The sequence below is a fragment of the Mustela lutreola genome, chromosome 10 (assembly GCF_030435805.1).
Source record: "Mustela lutreola isolate mMusLut2 chromosome 10, mMusLut2.pri, whole genome shotgun sequence".
Classification (NCBI taxonomy): Eukaryota; Metazoa; Chordata; class Mammalia; order Carnivora; family Mustelidae; genus Mustela; species Mustela lutreola.
In genome coordinates, this window is record NC_081299.1 from 100,280,438 (window position 1) to 100,291,314 (window position 10,877).

At 50.4% G+C, this 10,877-nt stretch overlaps 1 protein-coding gene across 1 annotated transcript; it reads right to left on the reverse strand.

Annotated features, from left to right (window-relative positions):
- Positions 1 to 1,360: 1,360 nt before the first annotated feature.
- TRIM45 (tripartite motif containing 45) lies at positions 1,361 to 10,624 on the reverse strand. The gene is made up of 6 exons (XM_059135180.1): positions 9,812 to 10,624; positions 7,415 to 8,148; positions 5,726 to 5,855; positions 5,021 to 5,135; positions 2,810 to 2,936; positions 1,361 to 1,636 (listed from the first exon to the last, which is right to left on the reverse strand). Exons 1-6 carry the CDS (start codon positions 10,297 to 10,299, stop codon positions 1,488 to 1,490), a joined length of 1,743 nt encoding a protein of 580 aa, XP_058991163.1. The 5' UTR covers positions 10,300 to 10,624; the 3' UTR covers positions 1,361 to 1,487.
- Between the last annotated feature and the right edge of the window lie 253 nt (positions 10,625 to 10,877).

Genomic DNA, 10,877 nt, shown 5'->3' on the forward strand with positions numbered 1-10,877 from the left:
CTGGCCATATTTTGAAAAAAGAGAGGTAATGACCTGGAACAGAGCAGCTCAACAGAGGCACGGTGAACCTTTTGGACTGGTTCATTCCTTGCTGCAGAAGGCTGCCTTGAGCTGAGCAGTGTTCCAGACTTCTACACAACAGATGCTAGCGGCACCAGCCTCCAGCTAGACAAGGAAAAATGTCTCTAAGTCTTGACTAAATATCCCTTGTGGGGAAAGATACCTCCTGGCTAAGCAGCACTGATCCTAAAGCAGCAATGATCAGCTCACAGGCCACCCTCCTGATGTGGGACCCAGCGGTTATAAGAAGCGAGGAAAAGCAAGTAGCTAACACTTTGAGAGGGTCACAGGGCTATCACGGTCTTGTGGGAAGATCAGATTTGGGTTAGAGAGCACCGAAAAGAATCTTCCTGGACAAGGGTGGGAATACCGTGACTATTTTAGGATGACGGCTGTGACGTAGCTATCTCGCAGCCCTAAGGAGGAAAGAAATGCATCCCGCGATGACTGACAGTCCGTGTGTTTCGTCTGCTTGCTTCACTTCCTTTGCCTGACCCAACTCACTGCTCAAATGAGTCACCTGCTTTTTAATGGCTCCTGAAATGCAGATTTCAGTACTTATACCTAATACATACTGAAATCCAGAGTCCTAGAAGGTCACACCAAGTATATACAGTGAAGCCGTTGGCAGGCCTGACGCACCAACACTGTGTGCTTCCTCTTCCCACAGTTCTCTGTGGCCTCTAACAGCTAAGCAGGCTCGCTCCAGGACTCGGGGCTTCAACCGAACTTCCTAGCTTTACAGACCAGAGTAAAGACTCCTCTGTAAATAACAGCAGGTGGGGAGATGTGAGGAGGATGAAAGTAGCTAGACTGCCTGGCAAGAGTAGAACCGTAGCCAATTTCTGAGGTGGTATTTCACACTGTTTCCCTTTATTTACTTTCTGTTTGTTTGCCCTTGATTAAATACTAACCTAGCCTGAAGAGTATGAGATGGACGTGGCCTGGGGTGAAGCCGGGAACCTCCACCCCAATGGCAAGATCCCATTATGAATCATTTAAAGTGTGCTAGGAAAAAGTAGATACAATGAAAGGCAGTCTTAATTCTTTGAGGGAAACAGGAAACATGTGGCTCTGGGAGAAATAAACGAGTTACATATCTAAAAGTTAGGAACTAGACGCCCTGCATGATCGCAAAATTCCAACAGGATAGAGTGCTCCATTCCTGCGCGAGAGAAGGGGCCTCGGTGTAGAATGAACACCGCCGACCATCACGAAGAGAGAAGCGTGGTCTCTGGTGCTCAACCGTCCGTACATACCATCAGCGAGTGACTCACAAGAAAGGACTGGAACTCGAGAGTGTAAGATAAGGCACTTTGTTTTTAATTCTATCCGTTTCTTCAGAATTAATCAAGGTCTGGGGTCCTCTGGTAATTGTAAGTTGTGCTGACTGCAGCTAACGGGTCGACCACGTGCTCAGGAAGGCGTCAGAGTGCCACGGTCCTGAGTAGACTCCTTGGTGCGTTCTGCCCACCCATCCACGTGCATTCTGACTTCTCGGCAAACTTCCCACAGCATGACCAGTGCGGGCGCCCTGGGTGGCCTTTGTGTCCGTGGCCGCAGCCTAGGTACCCACCTGTGCGGTACCAAGAGGAGACAGAAGACAACCATTAAGAATAAAGTCCAGCAGTTTTCCGTGGAAACTTAATGTTTCTGGCAACACGTGGACTCATGGGTGTGAAAACATGTAATAAAAACTCGGCAAGAGAAACAAGCTGTCTGGCGCCTTGTCTAGGAGGAGACCTCCTGAGGACTGAAGATAGCGCATCAATTAAGGTTTGCTGAAGTTCTGAGAGCATAGTTTTAACATCCTGCTAACTCGAGATGAACCGGTTTAGCTGTAAAGTAATTGAAATGAAAGACATGGGAAGAGTGGCTGAAATAAAGAAGATAGTTCCTAAAGTGTTTATGCAAAAGGGTGCATGAGCCTATCTTAAGGCCCACTACCAAAGTAAGGACACAATAGGATACTATTTAAAAAATAATTAGGGGGGCGCCTCGGTGGCTCAGTCGGTTAAGCATCCAACTCTTGATCTTAGCTCAGGTCTTGATCTCAGGGTCCTGAGTTCAAGCCCTGTGTTGGGCTACACAAAAAATTAGAGGGGCGCCTGGGTGGCTCAGTCATTAAGGGTCTGCCTTCAGCTCAGGTCATGATCTCAGGGTCCTGGGATTGAGCCTCAAGTTGGGCTCCCTCTCAGCGGGAAGCTTGCTTCTCCCTCTCCCACTCCCCCTGCTTGTGTTCCCTCTCTCACTGTGTTTGTCAAATAAACAAATAAAATCATTTAAAAAAAAAAAATTAAAAAAAAAAAAAAAAAAAGAAAAGGTCTCTTGCCTGAGTCGACCCTCCTTCCCCTAAGAAAAGAGCCAGACCTGGTCAAATGATGTAATCACCCACTTTCCCATCCTTGACTTGCTTGGCATTTCTAAGCAGAGTGGGTTTAGATTTTTTTTTTTTACACTGCCAGGCTGTTGGAAAGGGTATAGACAGAAATCGAACATCCCGGGGAGAAGCACAGGGCTCCTAAGACTGGTGAACTAGATCAGAACTGCAAGAACTCAGAACTTTAAAGCTTATTATTTCACTTTTCAGAACAGAGAAGCTTTAAGCGAACTTTTAGAACTGTGGTGTATTGATATGCATGGATTATATTCCTAGCAAGAGAGCCTAAGTCTGAGTCTCCTAAACCCAGTGGCTGTGTAGTAGTTGACCCCGCACCGCCGCGAGACTTTCGAGAGTGTTCCTCCTCACCTGGCATGGTGCCTCCACAGGCACAGCGGGCTGTCTTCTGGCCTCCGCTGGAGCAGAACGTGCAGCAATGAAACACACCCGGATGTGGACGGTGCCTTTTCCTCACGGTCACGGTGAACGGTGAGCCCTTCAAAGTTGAGGCCAAGAGCAAAGAACAGCACGAGTCAACAGGGATGTGCTGAGCATCCATTTGCTTAAATGCAGGGTCAGTCACAGGGCATGGCCCTGGAGAGTTGAGGACAGCAGGAGGGAAACGGATGAGGGACCAGTGACCGGCTGGGTGCTTAAGCTGTGTGACGCCATGTACAAAGGCATGAGAGCCAAGGGCTCTGTGCAGCCCCTCTAGCATGGAGCCCACCTGATACATGAATAAGCCCATATAAATAAATATAATTTATAAATTTTTTAAAAAGCTGTGTTTTTTTTTTTTTTTTTTTAAGATTTTATTTATTTATTTGAGAGTGGAGTGAGAGAGAGCAGGAGAGAGGAGAAGGTCGGAGGGAGAAGCAGACTCTCCAAGGAGCTGGGAACCCGATGCAGGACTTGATCCTGGATGTCCGGGATCATTACCTGAGCCGAAGGCAGTCGCTCAACGACCTGAGCCACCCAGGTGCCCAAAAAGCTGTGTTTTGTGTCACTGGTGTCACCATCTTCTCCAATCTAGGGGAGTCTTGGGGCTCGTTAGTAGAATGCCACAACCACAAGGCTACGCCGTTCCCATGATCCTCTCTCCAATGCCTTGTCACACACCTGCTCCTCTCACACACTGAGCCTCACTCCCTTCCTCCCTCCCGTCCATCCTGGACATTTGTTTCCCCATCCACCTAGTCTCATTCAGTGAGGACACAGGCAGAAAGGTGAAGAGCTCAATAATCCTCAAACTCAAAACTCTCCCACCTGCCCCTCTCCTTCCAGGACAACTTCCATTCTCCACTTTCTGTCCTGTGTTAGACAATCAGTAGCTAAGAAGGGAGCTCATAGGCCTTTCTCTGGCTGAGAAGCATGCTGTCTGCAGAAGCACAAAACTCAGAATCTGGTACCTCAAAAGCCTTTCAAGTGTTCCATCTCTCCTCCTTTCAAGAATTTACGATCCATTTTAAAAACACCTTGGAGTTCAAGGAAATGGGTTCAAGTTCTGGTTTAGCTCTATAGGGACTGTGTACATCAGCACGTTTGTTCCTTAGTCCAACTGCATAATGATCCCTAGGCCTGAACAGCCTGGAACAAAGGCTTAAGAATGTAGGCAGAGGCAAGTAGCCCACTCCGGCCAATGTAGTTAGATGGGCGGCAATGGCTGCTGCACAGGAGTCTTCCCCGCCCTTCCTGCACACACCACAAGCCCAACACGTCATGACACTATGATATTTCATTGTCCCTGTCAGTGCTGCTTTCCGGTTGGGGAAAACCTATGAGTACTAGGGATTCTGTTGGACTTGCTGAGTATGGCCCAATTTTAAAAAATTCACAATCTCTAGACCAGAAAGTGTCATCCTTGTCTGAGGAGGTGGTAAGAGCCGAGCACATACGGAAATAGGCAAAAGAGTTACGAGGGTAGATGGTCATGCAGAGAGACGACTGGTCAGTTGAGGGGAGAGGGCACAAGTCTCCACAGTTGTGTTCCAGTACGTTCCAGTCTGTCTGGTTACAGTCTGAACAATCCTGAGCTAAAGGATATCACTTGAATGGGTATGCTTGTCCCCTGGCAGAATGCCCCCTGGGATGAAGGTATCTTTCCCAAATTAAGAATTTTCCAACCGGGGGCGCCTGGGTGGCTCAGAGGGTTAAGCCTCTGCCTTCGGCTCAGGTCATGATCTCAGGGTCCTGGGATCGAGTCCCACATCGGGCTCTCGGCTCAGCAGGGAGCCTGCTTCCCTTCCTCTCTCTCTGCCTGCCTCTCTGCCTACTTGTAATCTCTCTGTCAAATAAATAAATAAAATCTTAAAAAAAAAATTGTTAAAAAAAAAAAAAGAATTTTCCAATGGGAAGAATGACAAAATACAAGCTCAACAGCCAGGAGGAGGAATAGGCACAGAGTTCTTACGGTCACCAGCAAAATCTACGTCATTTCTCAAGTGAAGAGAAGGAAGAAAGGATCCCATGCAATCCCTCCACACAGCTGATCCCCCAAGTCATGTCTCCACAACCTGAGATGATAGAAGCCAGAGGAAGCAGGGAGAAAGGAGGCCAGGGCCAGGCATAGGTCCTACTCACCTGCACATGCTGCTCCTTGATGCAGACCACCACGGTATAGACACCCGGCTCCTTGGGGGTATAGGAGACGTAGTATGTCCCGTCCTTGTTATCTCGCACCAGCGCTCTGACCGGACTGAATGCAGATGGGGTTCAAAAAACCACTCACTCTCACAGGCCTGCTGCAGCCGCCTGCCACTTGAGGTGCGAGCCCTACACCATTCTGCCCCACATTCATCTGAAATGTCCCCCAAACAGGACGCCCCTTCCACTGGTCTCAAAAACTAGTTTCACAACAGGAAGGAAGCAATATAAATGCTGCTTTAATCTGATGTACAGAGGAATTCCATGAAAGCATCACTGTGTTCTCTTTAATGGACTTGCTGGACTCCCTCCTCTGATTCCAGGAGACACACGCATATACTCCCAGCCCAATGGAGTAGCAGAGTGGGGCTGAACTTTGAGAAGGGGCCCGTTGGGTCCAACATAAGAGTATTTTTCAGGGAGCAGACTTTTGGGAGAGAGTGGAGCACTGGCATAAAACCCGCAGAAGAAAACACGTCTGCTCCACCTGGTCATATCACATATTTTAATAGCATCTGGGGGGCACGGAAGGGGGAGTTGGATGTAACTACTGCAGGCACACCTCCCTAACTACAAAGGGGCCTTAAGTGTCCAGTTTCGTCACTGCTTATTACCCTTGACACCTGGCTGTGTAATACACACCTGTCTTTCTTATCTTTAGGGATGACCGCGACTTGCACGCTGTCTCCTCCCCGACCCATGCTCTCTCCAGCTGCATCCTTACACAGCAGAGTGAAAGAGGCTGTCTGTTTCTCCCGGGCTCGGTGGAGATCTGCGGAAGATCAAACACTCAGTCCTCACCTGAAAGGCCAGACGGGGTGCCTGCCTCTGCGGAGCAGACACCATCTTCCTTCTTCTCTTTAGAACAAAAGGTCCTGCTTCCTGTTTAGCGTAATCACCCTGCTCCCTTTCTTTTCCCTTCCCGCTCCGGCCCCCAGAGCATACCTCTTGGGAGTCCCTCCTGGCAAGCCTGGTTGTCTCTCAGCCAGTTGCTGCTCTTGGATCACCCAGGATCCTGAACCTTAACTGCAGCCCTAAGGGAGCTTTGAAAAGACTTGGGATGGTCCTCTGTAGTCAGAGCAGAAAACCTCTAGACCCTGTGAGGGAAGCTTGTAAGCCCAAAGCTATCCCGTCCGAGCTGCAGATCATGCTTGAATTGGTCGGGGGGTACAGCTGATCGGCTTGGCCTCTTCAGCACTTGGGCCAAGCTGCTGGGAAAATAGTCACTAGGTGCAGCTTCCGGCCCAGCAGTTGCAACAGGGCTTCTTAACGAGGGGCTCATAAACTACCATGTGGTCTCTGCAGAGGCTTATGAGGGGTCAAAGAATCTCCTGAAGCGGGGTGCCCAAATTAGTGGATGTTTCTTGGGGAGAGATCATTCTCGAAGGGACCTAAGACCTCCAAAAGGTTAAGAATTCCCGTGCCAGAGTCAGGCTGCATCCATGGTCCAGTCTGCCCATCAGGACCAATCTCCGACATATCTGTGTTTGAATAACTGCTTTTAGGAACAGAAGGGTCCTTTCAGGACAGGAGAGTCAAAGGAAATTATTTCTCCCTCTACCAAATGAAATGCCTACCATAATCTTTCAAATGTCATGATGTGGCTTACATAAACCAAGAAGGGCACAGATGAAAGTATGCTCCAACCTTGTCTTCCTCATTCCTCTGAAACTCTTTGGAATGATCCAAGCCCCCTGCGGCCCTGCCATGCTCCTCTGTAGGCAGGCAGGACTTCACCCCGGCCTATCCTGTTACCGTCTTTGGGCACTATCTCTGCTCTACCATCTGATAGAAACAGCATGCTCGGGGCGCCTGGGTGGCTCAGTGGGTTGAGCCTCTGCCTTCGGCTCAGGTTACGGTCTGGGGGTCCTGGAATCGAGCCCTGCATCAGGCGCTCTGCACGGCGGGGAGCCTGCTTCCCCCTCTCTGCCTGCCTCTCTGCCTACTTGTGATCCTTGTCTCTTGAATAAAGAAAAATCTTTAAAAAAAAAGAAAGAAAGAAAGAAAGAAAGAAAGAAAGAAAGAAAGAAAAGAAACAGCATGGTCCTGGAGGTCCTTGCTAGTAACTGCTTCGCTCAACTGGAAAAGGGTCACGCCTCACTGCTGTATGGGATACTAACTGTACCCTGGCCAGAATGAAACAGAAAGAAAGGGCGAGGAAGGGGGGGGGAGTCACTGTCCTTTCTATCACTATGGTCTCGCCCTCAGTAAACTGGCTGGTAGGAAACTCTTCCTAGCTGGATGAGGGCCCCAGCTGAAAAAGCCACACCTCCTTAAACACCATGTCCTCGCCCACCGCCCTCTCCAGGCCAGCGGGAAATGCCTTCCTACCTTCTCCTTGAAGGACACATTTGCTCGGATCGACCTCTTTGGTATTGATGGCCCCATAAACTTCGTAGCCACGGCACCGGCCTGCTTTCTGCTGAGGAGAGAAGCATATCTTATCGTTCACTCCAGGATGGACACTGTATTCGACTTTGTTCAGCTTTGTGAGCCGTTCAACTACCACCCCCTTGGTGATGAGGATCTCCAAGTCTGAGCCACTGGTCAGCAGGTGCTCCGTGAACTCCACGCCGGTCCGCATGTCTGCCAGCAGCTGCTCCAGCTGGGCTTTCTGCAGCTGCAGGGAGTTCTCCTTCTGGACCCGTATGTCTTCCAGCTGCTTCAGCAGCTTGTCCCGGTGCTCCTCGATGGCCTTGATGTAGCCTTCAGAGAACGTTCGCACGTCGGCAGCCACGGCCTCCACCCGCTCCTGGAGGGCAGTGTTCACCCCTTTGATCTGTAGGAGGGCTTCCTCCAGCGCCTCCACGTGGGGCTGGGTGCCTTTCAGGAGTTCCCGCACAGAGTCCCCATGCTTGTGGATAACATTGCTCGTGAAGTCATAGGGGTGCTCCCGGTGTTCCCCCACCACGCAGTCCCGACACACGGGCCGGTCGCAGAGCTCACAGAACAGCCTCAGCTCCTCTGCGGGGTGCGCAGGACACAAAATGGGCTTTCCGATCCTGCTGTAACCTTTCAAGTCTTTTAGGTCCACCATCGTATGGTAAGTTGTTTTCTTCTGCCGCCTAGGGACAGAGTCAGGGACAGAGTCAGGGACAGGCAATTAGGGGCCGGTTCTGCTGGGCAAGTCTGGCAGTTTTCAGAGCATGGCTTGGAAGTCAAACAGATTAGAGTTCAGTCCCTTGCTCTGACCTCTTACTTAACCATGTAATCCTCTGATTCCAGTTCCTCCTCATCTGCGCGGGGAGGAAATAATAACACCTATTCAAAAAAGGCTACTATGTTGAATAAAATGATAGTAGACTATGGCTCTCTGACCTGGGACAGGACTTTGCCAAAGGTTGCAACACTAAAGCCTATGGCCTGGAACTTTCTCTGAAGCATTAATTTGGCAAGCTGAGACAAGAGCCATGGCCTACTTCAGCAAGCTAGAGGTGAGAGCATGGTGGGAACCCAGCACCAAGAGACAGAAACTGTGCCACGTGGCACAGCAAGAAGACCCAGCAATTAAAGTGTCCAGCTGGCCCCGACAGAGTCTCCCTCCACTTTCACTTGAGATTTTGGTAAAGCATTTCCTTTGGCCAGTGCCTGCATCACCCAAAGCAGCATGCTAGAATTTTCCCCAAGTCACTGGCATTATTAGAAAGACTGAAATCAATGGTCAGTCTTCACAGTTCTCTTTTAATTCCCCTTTCCGGTGACCCTCTAGAGATTCAGGAGAATCCCCAGGAAACCCGATGACTGTGGGAAGATGCCCCGGTAGCATGATAGCAACTCGAAGCTCGCATGACTATTCTGGCACCAGAAGAGTGGCTATGGAGAAAACAGGGTCAGCCATGTAGCTGGTAGCAAGGCAGTCATAATTACAAGTTAAAAATAGAAAGACTGAAGATTACTAACTTGTTCTGTTGGTGAGACCAGAAAACAAATGGAAGGCAGAATTCAAAAACTATTTTAAGATAATCCTAAAATCTTGGCTATTTTATAATCTGATGTCCTGGAATGGGGGTGGGGGTGGAGAAGGGACAGAGAGTGATTCATGTGACCAGCTGTTCACCAAATGCCATAAAGGACAAAAATCTGCACCCCGATGATAAGTCCACCTCCCAAGCTCCAGAGTCACTCTAGGGTCCAAGGCAAGGCTGTGATGGGGTACAGTCAAATAGCCCTTATACTGGGAAGGCAGCACGGATTACTAGAAAGAGCACAGAATGTGGTCAGAAGACCTGGATTTAAAAACTGGATTCTGTTATATGCTACTTACTGGCTGTGGTGCCTTGGCAAATCACATTTTGCTGAGCTTCAGTTTCCCCAAATAATAAATGGGAGGGAAAACAGCGCCTGCTTTTCTATAAGAGTTGCAAGGCATCAAATGTGATCAAGGCCAGGGGCTGTGCATTCTTCTCTGTTTATCCAGCACCCACTACAATTATTCACCATACAAACGATTGATGATCCAAGGAAACTGCAACTGTGCTTTGCAAACTGAAAAGGACTATGCAAACCTTTGCTTCTATTATTCTGAGATGTATTATGTAAGACTGCAGGAGTTAACTACCATTCCAGAGTATTTATGACAGCGTATACTGCTCTCTGACCTTACATGGCATTTGAGAGAGCTTTCCATCCCATCTGCTCTGGGGGATTTCTGGCTTGATACCTCTTTGTATTCTGCTCTTAAGCCACACCTGGGGGGTGGGGGGGTGGGGAGGGGTATCCCATCTTTACCTATGAGCCTGGCAGCAGAAGTGGCAGAGATTGGCTTTGCAGGTCTGACATCTTTTCTCCACCTCTCTGTCGCTGCACAGGTCGCACACCAGGCCCTGGCCTTCCCCATGAAGACTCTCCAGCATCACATCATTCATGGCCAGGTGGTCTATGGTTAAAGCCTTCACTCCACCCATGGGCAGGTCCACCTGAGCATCACATACCGGACAGAGGATGCCGATCTGTGGCTGCAGACTGGGTGGCTTGAGTTCCTGGAATATTGACCCCTCAGAGCTTGTGTCAGAGTCTCCCCCTCTGAGGTCCACTACTGAGAAGGGTTCCAGCTGCTCCAGGCACGTGGTGCAAACTGTGTGCAAACAAGGCAAGAGCCTGGGGGCTTTGAAAAGCCCCATGCACAGAGGGCAGTGAGTCTTGCCTGAGTTCCCCAATGCGGTCCCCCTGGGGAGTTTGCCTAGGAAACCCAGCAGCGGCTTCCTCTTTTCTGACATAATCCCCACGTTTGTGCCCAGTATCAGAAAAGGCGGTGGAGAGCTCTATAATGAAGTAGTAGGTGGTTAAGCCCACCCAAAGAGAAAGTTCCCAGAATTTGAACAGAGACCATGGGGACTCTCTCTTCGGCAATTCACAGGGCAAAATGGTAGAAGAGGAGTCGTCAAAGGAACCACCCGCAGATCTACTTAGGAGGGCCCCCTCCTTTCCATGGCATCCCATACCAGACGCGCCCACGCCCTCCGGTGCCCCCCAAGTCCTCCTCCCCGGAAGCGCTTCCAGGTCTGGTCTTGAGCTGGTCTTGCCGCCGCCAATTCCCGGACCCCCGCGCCTCTCACTCCCTCCACTACCACCCCCCTCCCGCCGCCCGCCCTACTGGCCCCGCGCCCGACACGCGACAAGCGCCTCCCCCGCCTCTGCGTGATGAGGTGGGGGGGGGCTCCTCCTCCTTTCCTCGACCGGCCCTGCGCGGACCGCACACGGCGGGCATGGGAGCTGCGAGTCCCGCCGGCTTCTCGGTGACCGCCGCCTCCCCAACACCGCGGCCCAAGGTGCCCGGAGGCTCTGGCCTCTTCGC